The following is a 16,354-nucleotide window of genomic DNA, read 5'->3' as shown; positions in this document are numbered from 1 at the left end:
GATCCAATCTCAAAGTTGCTTTAATTTTGAGAAATTATTAGTCATTTAAAACATTTTTCATATGCTGTTAATAACTTAGATTTTTTTTTTTCCTTTGAAAACTGCATATTGCTATATTTTGATTAGTGAGATATTGGGGGATGATTCTTATTGTAAATTTGATTCCTTTCCCCTCTTGGATGTGAGACTTTTTTTCAGAGAAACTTTCTACAGAGGTTTTCCCATTTATCTGTTTGTCTTCTAATTTTAACTACACTTAAACTTGTGTAATTAGGTGATGCAGTGGATAGAGTGCTGAGCTTGGAGTCAGGAAGACTAATCTTGCTATGTTCAAATCTGACCTCAGACACTTAACTAGCTGTGTGACCTTGGGCCAGTCACTTAACCCTGTATAACTCAGTTCCTCATTGGTAAAATGACCTGGAGAAAGAAATGACAAACCATTCAAGTATTGTTGCTTAGAAAACCCCAAATGGAGTCATAAAGAGTCTGCAAAATGATAAATTTATTTGTAACAGAAATTTCTTAATTTTATGTGATTTTTCTTGTGGGATCTTCTCATTTGTTTAATCATTAATTCTTCTATCCATAGATCTGAAAGATGATTTCTTCTTTGTTCCTCCAATTTGTTTATGAAAGATCTTTTATATATCATGTATCCATTTAGAGTTTATCTTGTTGTATGTGGCTAGAGGCTTGGTTGATCCTAACAGTTTTTGTCAAACAGTGATTCTGTCTCCCTATAACTTGAGGTCTTGCAGTGCTTCTACTATGTTTGCATCCATGTGTTGTATACCTAATCTCTTTCTGCGATTGACCTCTCTTTTTTAACCAGCACCAAATTGTTTAAAAACTAGTGTAATTTGAGATCTGGTATTGATAATCTCCCTCTCACTCTTTTTTTTTTTTTTTTTTCCCCATTATTACCCTTGAGTTTCTTCACTTTCTGTTCTTCCATATGAATTTTGTTTTGGTTTGGTTTTTTTAGCTCTATAAAATGTCTTTGGTAGTTTAATTGATGTAATTGAATGTTAAATTCATTTAGGTAGTATTGTCATTTTTGTTACATTAGCTCAACCTACCTATGAGTAGCCGGTGTTTCTCTGATTATTTAGGTTTATATTTATTTCTGCAGTGTTTTTTAGTTGGATTCATTAAGTTGCTGAGTACATATTGAAAAATAATTCCCAAGTATTTTGTAGCTTCTGTAGTTATTTTGTGGTTTGTGGTTTGTGGGTGTTTTTTTTTTTTGTTTGTTTGTTTTTTGTTTTGTTTTGTTTTGTTTTGTTTTTAAGACAAAGATCAAAACAATTAAAGGCTGTAGTTATTTTTGAATGAAATTTCTCTTTCTAGCTTTTTTCTGATGGGTTTTGTTATTGACTTATAGAAATGCTAATGATTGGTGTGGATTTATTTATATCCTGCAATTTTGCTGAATTTATTGCTTCAGTTTTAGAATTTTAGAATTTCTAAATAAATCATATCATCTGCAAAAAGCAATAATTTCATTTCCTTTTTGCCTATACTTATTCCCTCAATTTCTCTTTCTTATTTTATTGCTACAGCTAGCATTTCTAGCTCTATGTTAAATAGTGGTAACAGTGGGAATCTTTTCTTTTGGATTCAACTTCTAGCTCTGCTTTTACTAATCATAATCCCTTCTGAGCCTCTGGAAAGTAAAGGCTTGGACAAGATACATAAAGCACCTTTCAGCTCTAATTTCTATGGTCTTATTCCTTGTTGTATTACTTTAACTTTTTTCAGGCTGTTGTGGTGGGGACGGGGGATGTGTTAGGGAACTCTAATTTCATCTTTTCCATCTAGAATGCTCATACTTCTTTTCTTTGTTCCTTTTAGTATGGCCCCAAGAAGAGTACATAGTGGAGTATTCCCTGGAGTATGGATTTTTACGATTGTCTCAGAGCACTCGGCAGCGCCTCAGCATCCCAGTCATGGTGGTGACGCTAGGTAAGTTGACTCCTCATTGGAGCTTTCCTAGAACATCTTCACCAGCCCATTTTCAGAAGATTGAGATAAAATTCTCTGTTTGTGGAATTGAGCAGGTCAGTTCTTTTTGGAGATTGTTTTCCTATGCTAAAAGAAAGAGTTGGTCCAGATGCTTTGTGAATTTTCCTTTAGCTTTAATATCTGTATTCTGTCTAAGAAGAGAAGACTTGGAGGTATATTCGAAGCTGTTTTCAAGCTGTCATAGGAAAAAGGAATGAGACTTGTGCTGATTGGCCCTGGATCCAGAATGGGGATTCTGAGAGGAAGTAATACAGAGAGACCTTTGAGCTCAATCTGAGAGAAAACCTGCAGGTTATTGGAACATTTCTCAATCAAAGAAGATTAGAATACTTCAGGAGGTCAACAAGTTCTGTATAGTTGCACTTAACTGAGATAGGGACTAGATGACTTCTTGGGGATATTGTAAAGGAGCATGTTAGAGTGCATAGAGTGCTGAAGATTTGAATCCCACCTTGGATCCTTGAGAGCTGTGTTACTCTGGACCTGTCACTTAATATCTCTGAGTCTTGTTTTCCTCATAGGGTTGTAATAAAAATTATATAGTGATTTGTATGTGAAGTGCTTTGCAAACATTAAAGTGCCTTAAAAATTGTTGGCCATTATTAATATGAGGGAATTCTTGTTCACGTCTCAATAAGACATATCAATCACTTAGTCCAAACTAGATTAAAATGTAATTGGAAATGTTTAACAAAAATTTTTAGAAATACAGTACATTATCAGTAATGTTAATTTGTGGTTTTCCAAGTCAAAGTACCTGGCACCACTCATCTATCTATATTCACACACCTTTTCCTCTACTTCCAGTGTTATCAGAAGTTAGAATGCCAACAGTCTGATCATAAACCAACTTTTTGGAGTTTAAAGAGGTCTCCCTTGCTCATATTCTATTTTCAGACTCCCCTAAAGGCTAGGGAATCCTGAGCTGTCTGAAACAATCTTGTGTATTTGCCCTTGCCTCTGATTTTATTTATGATCCAGAAAGCATGTGTGCTCTTGGGCTCTAGATCCAGCCTGTTTTGAATTTTCCATTTTTGATGAGATGCTCATCATAGACTGCAGTCTACTCTGGTGCCTCCTCATGGTATCTCTCAGGTGGAAATATCATAAAGGGCCTTTGGTATTAAGAGGTACCTGAACTGTCTTTGAATGCATTCAAGGCAGAAAAGGTCATGGAAAAGTGCATTTCAGTCAGGGAATTCAGCCATGTGCAAAGGCAGGAGATGGAATGTTAAGTTTATGGTACAGCCAGGGGGCCATTTGGACCACCAAGTTTCAGGGAGTAATATGAAATGAGACTGGAAAAGGAAGATACATAGATGGGCCTTAAAGACCAAACTAAGGATCTTGTATTTTGGGTTGGCAAGAGGAGAGAGTTTTTGTTTTTTTTAGGTGATAGTGGGGTACATGGGAATATGATGTGATCAGGTCTTTGTTACAGTATGTTATATTATTATAATCTTTGCAGGGGAAGACACTGGAGGCAGGGAGAACAATTAGAAAGGCCGTTGCCTTTCTAATATATAGACCTGAGGGGGTGAGGGCCTGAATTTGGAGAGAATCTATACGATTAGGAAGAAGACCCAGAGGAGACAAAAAGTAGTGTGGGAGAATTGTGGAAGAACAGGACATGGCAGCAGATGGCATAAAGGGAGTGAGAGAGAATGAAGAGTCAAGAATGTTTAACTGCTTTGATCAGAGGAGTGGTGGAGTGGTGGAGAATCCAGTAGAAATGGGAAGTTTGGAAGAAGACCAGGTTTGAGGAAATGAATTTTCATGTACAATTTAAAGATGGAAATTTAAAAAAAATTTTTTTTTAACCATAGCAGCCCTGAATACCAAGCCATGGATAGTTGCCATCTGCAACAATGGGAGAAAAACTTAGACCATCAAAAATCATGACTCCTTAATATCAGACCCCAATAATAACAGCAGCAATAATAACTAACTTATAAGGCTTTGGTCTTACTGGAGCTTCAATACACTTGGAAGAGGAAACCCCATAGTTCTCGGAGGTTCAGAGATTTGGTTTGCTTAGGGCCCCATAGATAGCTGGCTCCCCAGACCTTTCTGTCTCCAAACCAACACTCTTTGAGCTCCAGCATTTTGGCTCTTGTACTGCCTCCTGCTGTGGATGTGGCCACAAGTTCTGTCTAGGTCAAGCACATATGGATTGTTTTGCTCGTTGCTACTCACAAAGACCATCTGCTATACTGCATGGAGAAATGAGGTCAGTGCCAATAGAGAACGATCCAGACTTTTGGGATTACAGCTCAGAATCTTTTCAATAAAGGGCATACCTACTAAAGAGAATGGGCTTTGCATACTACTAGTGACCTTCTCCTTATTTAAATGTCATAATCTCAAAATCCTTTGGCTCAATTTTTGCAGAACTTAAGAAAAGAGGAGATTTAAGATATAGAAGATGTCATCAGATATTTGAAGGGTTGACCTGTGGAGGAAGAATTTGACTGTCCCATGGGACCCTAGAAGGCAAAGCTAGGAACTGTGATGAGAGGTTACAAGGAATCAAGTTTCAGTTTGACGTAAGGATAAGCTTCCTAATAGCTGTCCCAGAGTGAAATGATCTTCCTTCCTTATTGGAGGCCTTCAGGCAGAGGATGGGAGACAATTTATTAGGAATTTTGTAGAGGAGGAGGATTAAGAATTGGACAAGATAATTGCTGAGACCAATTCCAGTGGTAAAAGTCCATGCTATTTCTTGGTCTTCTCAATTCTAGGTTTTGTTTTGTTTTTTGTATCTTTATCTTGCCCCTATTATGTGATAAGAGTATGCAGCTGACTTGCTGTTGCTTTCCTGGACAGATAATAAGACAAAATGTAATGTTTTTAGGAGAAGAGGACCCATCTTGCTCCATCCATCCTTCTCTAAGACTGTCACAGACCACTTCCAGGGACCAAATGGAATTTTGACAACTTAATTTCACCTAAGCTAATTTGACATGCTTTTCACCTAATGGTAAATATGCTGGCCTAAGAGCTAGGCTTAGCATTTAAAAAAAAAAAAATCTTATTTTCTATTTAGTAACCCTTCAGCCAAAAAAAAAAAAAAAAAAAAAATACTCAGAATCATGTCCCCAGTGTTTATCTTCTCTAGCCTCAGCAACATTGAATTTTATGATTTTTTTTAAAGTATCTTTTCCAGGTTAACTTGATTTTGTTGTTCATGATTTTCAGAGCATTTGGACAATTTTTCAAGTAGTTATTGACAGTTATTTCTTCAAGAACTTTATTCATAACTTGACATTTTTATTTATATCTTAAGCATAAGTCTCTGCAACACCTTATCCCACCTCACGAAGATGAGGATGAATAAATAAGGCAATGAAAAGGCATTGTTAAGCACCTAGGATGAACCCTAAGGGCTTGTTATGGTTTGTGCAAAGTACTTTTTTTTTTATTTTATTTATTTATTTAATAGCCTTTTATTTACAGGATATATACATGGGTAACTTTACAGCATTAACAATTGCCAAACCTCTTGTTCCAATTTTTCACCTCTTACCCCCCCCCCCTCCCCTAGATGGCAGGATGACCAGTAGATGTTAAATATATTAAAATATAACTTAGATACACAATAAGTATACATGACCAAAACATTATTTTGCTGTACAAAAAGAATCAGACTCTGAAATATTGTACAATTAGCTTGTGAGGGAAATCAAAAATGCAGGTGTGCATAAATATAGGGATTGGGAATTCAATGTAATGGTTTTTAGTCATCTCCCAGATTCTTTTTCTGGGCATAGCTAGTTCAGTTCATTACTGCTCCATTAGAAATGATTTGGTTGATCTCGTTGTTGAGGATGGCTTGATCCATCAGAACTGGTCATCATATAGTATTGTTGTTGAAGTATATAATGATCTCCTGGTCCTGCTCATTTCACTCAGCATCAGTTCATGTAAGTCTCTCCAGGCCTTTCTGAAATTATCCTGTTGGTCATTTCTTACAGAACAGTAATATTCCATAATTTTCATATACCACAATTTATTCAACCATTCTCCAACTGATGGACATCCATTCAGTTTCCAGTTTTTAGGCACTACAAAAAGGGCTGCCACAAACATTCGTGTGCAAAGTACTTTTTAGAATAAATGAAACAAAGAGCAGCCTGACTTCTTCAGGAAGGAACATAAAGAGTGAAACCTTACACTTTGAAATCTACTCAGCAGGGTTGGGAGCAACTACCCAGCTAGTGGTTCTCTTTAGTTTCTCATAGTTAAAATTGTTTCCAAACATTTATTGTGGGTGCTTTATTTTACCTTCAAAAATACACCCAAATGTTTTCTTACTTAACCAATTGTTTCAGTGCTATGCCGTGGCAATAGATAATTTCTCTTTATTATAATTGGAATGTATTCCAGGCCACCTAGACAGAAAGGAAATATTGAATTGCTCATAAAGGTTGGTTCAGAAGGTTGATATAATAATTATGGGGATTTTAGCATATCTGCTATGAGATACATAGAATGTTCAAGGAGGACTAACATCTTTGAATGAGGGATTACAGAGCCCTTTTCAAGGATTTTCATGTACTTTTGGTATCCACATGAATACTCAGTTTCACCTGTGGCTCCAAGAAGCTATAGTATGTGCAGCATCTATACTCCATTAAAACTGTCTTTGCAGATGGGCTAAACCAGGTTGCAGGTTAATTGGTGTCAAACTGTCAGTGAGTTAGGGGGGATATCTACTCAAGCCTGTGAAGATTTCGTCTGGAATGGATGAATAAAAACACTTTATTTCGGTGGCCATGAAGATGATTGAAGTTAGCAACATGGAGCACTTAAAACTTGATTAGACATTGAAGTCACCAAGGTCATCCACTGTATTATGGACCATGCCAGTCATACTGACTTTTGTCTTGCCACTAGACTTGGATAACTGGAATAGAGAGTGAGGCTGATGAAAAAATAAATGATGAACCAACTGTCTGTTATAGAGTGTTCTAGCTGTTTAAAGTAGAGCAACTCATAGTCTGCTTGATTTGCTCTAATGATAATTTCGTCATTCAAGAGCAATCAGTGGGAAATTTTTATTCTGTACCTAATTCTCATTAACAAGAAGAATCTGGTTGTGGAGGTGGAAAGAGTGGGCACCTTGGGAAGAAGTTCCATTTTAAAATTTGGCAAAGAAGGATAAGACAGACAGACACGATCTGACGAGCAGTTTAGATTTTGGGAGACCAGATTAAAGGACTCAACAAAAGGAGGATAGGTAGGCTCTTAGGCCAGGAAAGATAGAAAACTCTCAGAAATGAGATTCTGAAGAAAATATGAACTTCAAAAATTCAACTTAACGAAGACAAACTTAGTGTGGTGGGGAGGGCAATGAGTACAACAAAGAAGGATTTTAAATGGACTGCATCTTCAGTATGAGTCAGTACTATTATAGCAGTCAAGAAAGCTAATCTTGGACTGTACTAAGAAAGGCTTATTGTCCAGGTTATGGGGAAGCAATAATCTCATAGTCTGCCCGAGAGAAGAGTTAGCACATACACTAAAGCTGTCTTCAGGTATTTCAAGGATAAGAATGGCCAAAGACTTTAAGGGAAGATTTGTAAGAGCTGCTGCTGAGGCCTTGAGAGGGTTATTCAGAGAAGATTAAAAGGATTATAACTGTATCAGAAACGATTAAATATCACTGATAAAGGACCAAACAAAAGTTAGCATCTCTTGGAGCTGTTCAAACTTTTCTCTCTGCTAAAACCATAACACTGCTTGGCTGAAGTTCTCTCCAGAAAACTAGACCTAGGAGTAGTAGGTGGGTTGAATTTTAAAGAGACACATTTCCATTTGATAAAAGGAAAAACTTCTTAATAATTAGAGCTAAGAATGGAATCGTCTGCTGAAGGAGATAGTGGATTTCTCCTCTTGAAGGCTAGGCAAAGGCTCTGGATGACTACACTTGTCAGGAACATTTTTAGGGAGAACCTTGTTCAGATCTGGATTAGACTAGATGGTTGGCTGCTTGGAGACTGATTCTATCTTTTCATGGAAAAAGGTTTTATAGTATCTGCTTTGTGCAGTAGTTGGCTGATACAGTAGGCAGATATAACTTAGGTTCTAAAATACACATATATAGCAAAAAGCCATATTGAACTATATTTTTTGGAAATTGCTTAGCTCTATGAGGTTTACAAAAGTCCTTTCTTACAATAATCTTGGGAGGTAGGCAATGCAAGGATTATTTCCCTCTCTTAACAGATGAGGAAATTGAGGCTTACAGATGATATAAAAGACATGTCTGTACATATACATATACTTACTACAAATATGTCTTCTGCTTTCTGAATCTTTCACCTTTGTCAAAAGATAGGGAAAATGTTTGATCAATGGTTCTCTGAAATTGTGGTTAGTGATTACTCTGATAAGAGTCCGTAAGTCTTTTGAGGTTATCTTGTCTCTACTGTTTTATTATCATTGTATAAATTGTTTTCTTGATTCTGTTCACTGCATTCTGAATCAGTTCATACAGGGATTTTTTTTGTTTGTTCATTTTTCTATATTACTTCCTGACCTTAAATTTTGTTGTTAGGATTGGGCTCTGCACACTTGTGGAGGAAAGGTCTGGGCTGGTCCTGCTGTAGCTTTCTTGGGCTATTGAATGTTTTACACTCCCAGAATCTCAGGGACAGTTCAAACTGGAGACCTGTAAGCTTTCAGTGCTCCCAAAGTGAGCCAATTGTAGAGAAGTCTAATTGCTGCTGCACTGTGTTCTGAGCTCTACTAGTTTTTGAGTCTGAGCAGTGTTAGAATTCTACACTCAGCTACATTCAGCCAGCTGAGAATTTCTGTAATAGGAGTGGGCTAGGGTTCTTGCCATTCTTATTCCTCTGCAGGCTGATTCAGTTGAGCTAGAAGTTAGAGCTGAATCCCTTTGTGCAGACTCCAGAAGCACGGCAGCTGCTTTCTTCTGGACTTGATCCTCTGGATATATAGCATAAGACTCTTTATCCCAAAAAAGGTTGCCTTCTTAGGGCCACTCTAGATCAATGACCCAAAGTAACAAAGCTGCCAGTTAACATCTGGTAAGTTGAGGGGCCCTATATGGGTGTGTTACTCTTGTTACTCTGGTGCTCAACGTCTCTCTGGGCTGGAGTGCTTTGCATGATCCACTGGGACCAGGCACTGTCCTTAGTGTCCACAGACCTCTCTGTCTCCTCCCTCTACCAGCCACGAACAGACAGATGGCTCACATTGACTCTCTTTTGGGTTTTCCTCTCAGAATTCAGTCTGGTTCGTTTTCCAGATCTACTTGAAAGAACTTGGGGGTACTTATTGCTACTATTCTACCATTTTGTCTCCACTTAACCCCACTTCATGTCCTTACTAACCCCATCTTTAAAAACTCTCCACTTTATGTGATTGTCTCATGATACTTATTTTCACAACTAGTTCTCCTAGTTCTCTCCTCTTTCCCTTTTCTCCTCTTTATATTTGCATTAACTATCTTTGTGGCTAATGTACACATTTTCCTAAGATGAGGAACATTTCTCTTTCTCAAAAATTGCTACCTTCCCTAAAAATTATTCCCTTAGCCACTGACTACTGGATGAATTATCAGGTTATAATACCATCCCAGAGTCCCATGTGAATGATTGATCTGCCTTGTCTTAGCTTTTATCCTTCCTCTTTCTAGAAAACTAAACAAAAAAACCTCACATGCACCTCTTATGGACTTTCAGCTTATCAGAGCTGGAAAAAAACTTTAGAAACCAGCCAGTCAGAGCCCTTCACTTTATAGAAGCAGTAGCTGGGGATAAGAAGGAGAAGGTGCAGCTCGTGGCAGGAGCAAGTGCAGGCCTAGCTCTTTTAGCTATCAAGCCATCTTCTCTACTTTACCCTATGTTCTTGGAAGGAGTAGGGCAGGACAACTTGCTACTCTGGTGGCCATGCGCTATGGAATAGCCAGTAGGATCAAGGAAAGGCAGGGCCCAGTATTCAGAAGGGTGTGGGTGAAGCTGGGCTCTTGTGTGCTGGCAGGAGCTCTGGTCTAAGCTCTGACTGTCTGCCAGCTTCCAAAGGTTCTCTAGCCTCTCCAAGGCTGAGGAGTCTCCTTAGTGACACAGGTATCTTAAGTCACTGCCTGTCTCGTCTGTGTAATGTGGCTTGTGACCTGTGCCCTTTTCTCCCTTGGAATTGTGACAGTGCAGTGGAAGAGGGAAGGGGGGGGGGGAGCATGGCAAACCACAATGAAAGCAGGTCTAATGGGGAGCGACCACAGGAACACTGGCTCTACACTGACCTGGATTTTCAACTTACAGACATTTCTCCTTTTCCTCCAATCTAGATCCTACGAGGGATCAGTGCTTTGGAGACCGATTTAGCCGTTTGCTCCTGGACGAATTCTTGGGTTATGATGATGTTTTGATGTCCAGTGTGAAAGCCCTAGCAGAAAATGAAGAGAACAAGGGTCAGTCCTCAGCCAAGAAACTGAGAAACCTGGGTGCCTTGGAACAGGGGCGGGGGCAGACAGAACTTGTAGGGGAGTGCGTGTGTGTGGATATACTGTAGCCCAAGAACTCTAATATTGTTGGTGGAAAGATCTTTGGTTTGGGGAGTTTGGAAAAGGAGCAGGCTTTGTCCCCAGATTTGTGAAACTGAGCAAATAAGCTTCATCTTATTTATCTGTACAATGGAAATCACATTTACTGTACCTGCCTCAAAAGAGTGTACTCTGAAGACTACTTAATAAACTATGAATCATTTTGGAAATATGAGCTGTGATTATCTAAAAACCAGCAGCTTAGTTACTAGATGAAGACATCAGTGTTATGTCCTGATTTTGGTATACTGGACACATCCTGAGCCTTAGTTCTAAGAAGTTCTAGCTCCCTGACTCACTTTTGATGTGACCATAGACACTTTCCCTTCTTGGGCCCCAACTCTTGGAGATAAGAGGCAGTTACCTAGTAAAATGAGCTGAACTTACAGTCAGGAGGACTCTGAGCATCAGTTTCCCTAGAATTTATCTAAGTCATCAGGATGTCATCTACTTTGGTCAAGGGAGGTCCTTGGCCCTTGATTCAATTTCCCTACATTAATTGTGTAACATAACTATGAAATGTTTGTTACCCTATCCAGTCATTGTGAGTAAAGAAAATGCTTTGCACACCTTAAAATAAGAGAAAAGGCTAGTATCACTTTTCCCTGGTTTGTGTCTGGCCAGCCTGGAATTAACTCTTCTAACTCTTCTTATTTTCCATAGGTTTCCTGCGCAATGTTGTATCTGGAGAGCACTATCGCTTTGTCAGCATGTGGATGGCAAGAACTTCCTATCTGGCTGCTTTTGTCATTATGGTCATATTTGTAAGTATGAGAACAGCCATATGGTTCATTAATTCTTTACAAACTCAGATCTACACCTGCTCAAGGCTTGCAGTAGTCCTTTAGAGGGTTGGGCCAAAGTCCCTCTTCTCTGCAAGGAATTTAAGGAATTGCTTTAAAGGATTGTGTTGGGCAGGGGACACTGAGCAAGCCATTTAAACTTGGACTGGAAGGAGCCTCTAAAATTATTTAGAGGCACAAATAGATGATAAAAGTGCAGAACCTAAGGCATAGCCAAAAGAACCATCTGGACCAGTAATATAGTCAGTGATCTGGAGAGAGGCAGAGCTTGACTCAGTGTAAGGAAAACATCACTTCTTTTGTTGTTCAAAAACAAAATGAATTCTTCATGTGAGAGTCCAGCTTCGAGCAGAGCCTAGCTGACTATCTGGTGGAGATGGGAGAGAGGAGATTCTTGGTCAGCAAGGGGTTAAAGTAAAGGACCTTTTAGGTGGTTTCCAACTTTTGTGTGCTAGAACTTTAATTCTGACTAGGTCTCCGATACTGGGACTGACTTTTCCTGCCCATAAAATGGCTTGGTTGATGTAGGGTGAACAACTTCTAGCTCTGAAATCCTATGACTTGTAAGTCCCTCTGGCAGTGAAGGTGAAGGATCAAAAGCTGAGAGATTATAACACCAGACTGTGGTATTCATCCCCGATTTTGATCATGAAGACTTAGTGCTGAAAAAGATCCCCATTTAGTTCAGCCCTTCCTGAACCCGGGGAGTGGGGGGGAGCCCTAGAGATTCTGGACAAATAACAAAAAAGCATTTTTTCATTGTTCACTACGGGCCAGGCACTATACAAAGCATTGGTAATACAAATACAAACAAGACAGTTCCTACCCTCAAGGAGCTCACGGGTTTTTGTTTTGTTTGTTGTTTTTTAAAATAGTATTTTATTTTTCCAAATACGTACAAAAATAGTTTTCACTATTCATCTTTGCAAAAACTTGTGTTTCAGACTTTTCTCCCTTTGTCCTCCCCAACCTCCTCCCCAAGAAAGCAAGCAATCCTATAGAGGTTTAACATGTGCAGTGCTTCTAAACATATTTCCATATTCATCATACTGTTCAAGAAAAATCGGGTCAAAAAGGGAAAAACACAAGAAAAAAACAAACAACAACCAAAAAAGGTGAAAATACTATGCTTTGATCCACATTTAGTCTCAGTTCTTTCTCTGGGTGCAGATGGTATTTTCCATCACAACTCTGTTGGAATAGGCCTGAATCACCTCATTGTTGAAAAGATTTGTGTTCATCACAGTGATCATTACATAATCTTGTGGTGCTGTGTACAGTGATCTCTTGGTTCTACTCACTTCACTCAGCATCAGTTCATGTAAGTCCCTCCAGGCCTCTGAAATTAGCTTAGCTTATTATTTCTTAGAGAACAATAATATTCCATAACATTAATATGCCACAACTTGTTCAGCCATTCCCCAATTGATGAGCAATGCTTCCGTTTCCAATTCTTTGCCACTACAAGAGATGCTATAAATATTTTTGCACATTTTGGAGATCTCTTTGGAATACGTATGTGGGATCAAAGAGTACTACACAGTTTGATCGGCCTTTGGGCATAGTTACAAATTGCTCTCCAGAATCGTAGGATCAGTTTACAACTCCACCAAAAATGCATTCATGAAAGTCACATTTTAATAGAATACCAGTACGACTTTCCTCTCAACATGTTATCAAATTTCATTTAAGAACTGATAAATGCTGAATTCTTGTACTTCTCTTTTTAGACCTTAAAGATTTAAAAATCAGCCTCCAGTTTCGATTTTGATCAAGAAAAATTTAGGGAGCTATTTTTTCAACAACAAAATGTGAAATTCCAGCAGTTTGACCTCACTGTGTGTCGCCATAGATGCACATTTCCTTTTATATTACTGTCATTTCTGGATATCATCAGCCCACTCTCTTTGTGTTATCTATTCCATCTTTCATAATTAAAATTCCCTTGTAACAATACTGTTAAAAATAACTAATAAAATAACTCATCTGTCGATGTGTCACATTCTGCCTTTCGGCCCTTTACTCTTCCAGCAGAAGGGAGAAGTATGTTTCATGATCTGTTCTCTGAGATCACTACTGGTGGTTCAGTTTTTCAGAGTTGTTTCGTTTTAGCAATCTTTTCATTTATATTGTATTTACCTGTTTTCAGCAAAAGACGGTCAACAAAGTGCCTGTAGAGAGAGGTTCCCACCTCTCTTTTCTTCCCCCAACCCCAACTTAATTGTGCTTTCATTACCTCCCTGAAAGAAGGAGGAGAGAGATTTCAGGTACTGGGTCCTTAAGGTTGCTCTAGCTCTCTGTGCTCATGCATTGCTGGACCTTGATTGCATTTTTTTCTGCTTAGCTCCACAATAAGGCAAGGCTTCTTAGTTAATTAATTGAAGTCTTCATGGATCAGAAAAGTGCAAACATCCATCATAATTCATTACCTTTCCACATTTGGAGAGGCAGCATGTAAATGCCCAGGTTCTTAATCTGGGAAGGATCCATGAACTTTTTTCAAAAAATTGATAACTGTTTCAGTAGAATTTGTTTCCTTTGTAATTCTCTCCACAGTTCATGTACCTAAAAGTAAGCATTATTTTGAGAAGGGATCTATGGACTTTACCAGACTAACTGAGGGGTCCAGAACATAAAAAGAGTAGGAGCTCTGTGTTAGGAATTGAGCAAGACCTGAGTTTTAAATCCCTGTTTTAACATAACCATAGTTGAGGCTATTGTACTCTCTGTGCCTCAGATCATCAGCCTGTGAAATGGAAATAATAATATAGTTGCTATCGTGGGTTTTTATATTAAACCAAAAATGATCATGCGCATAAAACATACCTTGAAAACCACAAAGGCCTCCTGTGATTCAGTTCTTGAGTGCCTTCTGCTAGGTCCCTGGTCTGCCTATCCTCCCTAAAGCAGCTGCACCACTTGGTAGTGTGGTCAGCAGCCTAATCCCTCCTGTCTTGTGATTGCAGACTCTGTCAGTCTCGATGCTCCTGCGGTATTCACACCACCAGATTTTTGTCTTTATTGGTAAGTTTGGCTCTACAAACATTGATTTAAGACCTACTGTGTTTGAGGTTATAATCTTAGGACTTTCCAGTTATAGTGAATGAAGGCCCTTCATAAGACCTTCCTCCCCATTGGCCCATAGGATACCATACACAGTGGGCCCACTGGTAGAGTTAGTCTTGTTGGGACACTAGCCACCATTAGCCAGATTTTCCAAGAAATTTCTTAATCCCAGCAAAACAGTGTGTGGCTTGTAAACCGCCTTCATTTTCTTACTGCACAGTCAAAGGTGCATTTCTCCCTCCAGTCTGAGAGTCATGGGCACTTCTTGCAGTTAGGCTCTCTGGTCCTCCCTTGTCTCGCCTGAGGAGAGGCTTCCAAACACTCTGCTAAGCTGAGAGTCTTTTCTCCCCTTCTCATCTTGCAGTGGACCTCCTACAGATGTTGGAGATGAACATGACGATCGCCTTCCCCGCTGCACCCTTGCTCACAGTGATTTTGGCTCTCGTCGGTAAGAGTGGTGGCCCTTCTCATTGTGGATGGGATAACTGTCGCTTCTCCTGGCCCGAGCTGTCCTGGGGGGTTGGCAGAATTCAGCAGAGCCCCAGATTTTACCCTCTTGTCCTTGGAGTTTGAAACCGTAGAGTGAGGATATCACTAATCCTCCAGAGTCTTAGCAGTGCTCCTATTCTTCAGAGCTCATTTCTCTAAGCGTCAGAGGTTGGAGGAATCTATTTTTGGTTGGCCAAAAATGAATGAGGAGGATAATTGACTCCCAACCTGAGCTGTTCTTGTGAGGGAGAAGAGGCTGTAGCCATCCTGAAGCCATTTCCTAAAATGGAGGAGGGCTAAGAGCCTGCCCAGAGAGGGGGCTCTGACCAAACAGTCCATCTTGTAACACACTTGGGGAGCCCTTAGTGCTCTCTAGACAGATTTGCTGCTACTCGCTCCTTCCCTGCCAGGTATGGAAGCCATCATGTCTGAGTTCTTCAACGACACAACGACTGCGTTCTACATCATCCTCATCGTGTGGCTGGCCGACCAGTACGATGCCATCTGCTGCCACACCAACACCAGTAAGAGGCACTGGCTGAGGTAGGCGCCTGGGAGGGTTGTTTGTCCCTCCTCTGGCCTTGTTTGTGGGTGGTGCCGAAGGACCATGGGGCAGGCAGAGGTCCCCCAGGGAGTAGTGATCTTCATGAGGGAATCCCCGGCAGGCCCTCACTTGTCCCTTCTCTATCTACTTTCAGGTTCTTCTACTTGTACCACTTTGCTTTTTATGCTTATCACTACCGATTCAATGGCCAGTACAGCAGTTTGGCCCTCGTCACTTCTTGGCTCTTCATCCAGGTAATTTGGAGGGGGCAAGGACTCACAAGGGCCCCCCCAGCCTTTTTTCTTACTCTGTACTTGACCTTGGAGGAGGACAGTTTGTGGTTAGAAAAGAAGGCCTGGGATGTAAGACCTGGATTCCAAACCTATCTCTGCTCTTTATTGGCATGGGACTTTGAACAAGTCATTTTAGTTTGCTTCACTGGACCTCAGTTTTTCTTTCTGTAAATCAGCTTTCAACCCTAAGATCTTGGGAATTTTGGACTCTATTGGGCAGGTCACATTTGGAGAATGTTCACTTAAGGGGTTTGGAAAATGGATAGGAAAAGACCTGAGACTATGTGCTAGATATTGGAAGCACTGCTTTTTTAGGGTACCTATTCTTATACCCAAGGCCATTGAATGGTCCTTGGAAAAGGGGAAAGGAGGGGCCAGAAAACTCATCTGTAAGGAGTGAATGAAACCCCAAATCTGGCAAAACAGTTGTGAAGAAATCCCCTTGGGTTTGGCATTAGGAGTCCTGGAAACTTGCTCTGACTGGGCGATTCCCTGGGCTTCTCTGAGCCCTCAGGTAGCACTACACGGCATTGGGTGTGGGGCTGCCAACACCTGAGCCCAA

General features: G+C 39.8%; 1 protein-coding gene across 2 annotated transcripts in view; it reads left to right on the top strand.

The window, feature by feature from the left end:
* TMEM259 (transmembrane protein 259) overlaps positions 1-16,354 on the top strand; it is a 58,003-nt gene that overhangs the window by 38,486 nt on the left and 3,163 nt on the right. For both annotated transcript variants that reach the window (XM_031948018.1, XM_031948017.1), the window contains exons 4-10: positions 1,858-1,968; positions 10,343-10,465; positions 11,261-11,361; positions 14,367-14,424; positions 14,831-14,914; positions 15,366-15,498; positions 15,654-15,753. In XM_031948018.1, the coding sequence (XP_031803878.1) occupies positions 1,858-1,968; positions 10,343-10,465; positions 11,261-11,361; positions 14,367-14,424; positions 14,831-14,914; positions 15,366-15,498; positions 15,654-15,753 (710 nt within the window). The remainder of the gene's footprint in view (positions 1-1,857; positions 1,969-10,342; positions 10,466-11,260; positions 11,362-14,366; positions 14,425-14,830; positions 14,915-15,365; positions 15,499-15,653; positions 15,754-16,354) is intronic.

Source organism: Sarcophilus harrisii, chromosome 1 (genome assembly GCF_902635505.1).
Source record: "Sarcophilus harrisii chromosome 1, mSarHar1.11, whole genome shotgun sequence".
Taxonomy (NCBI): domain Eukaryota; kingdom Metazoa; phylum Chordata; class Mammalia; order Dasyuromorphia; family Dasyuridae; genus Sarcophilus; species Sarcophilus harrisii.
This window is presented reverse-complemented; position numbering and strand designations above follow the sequence as displayed.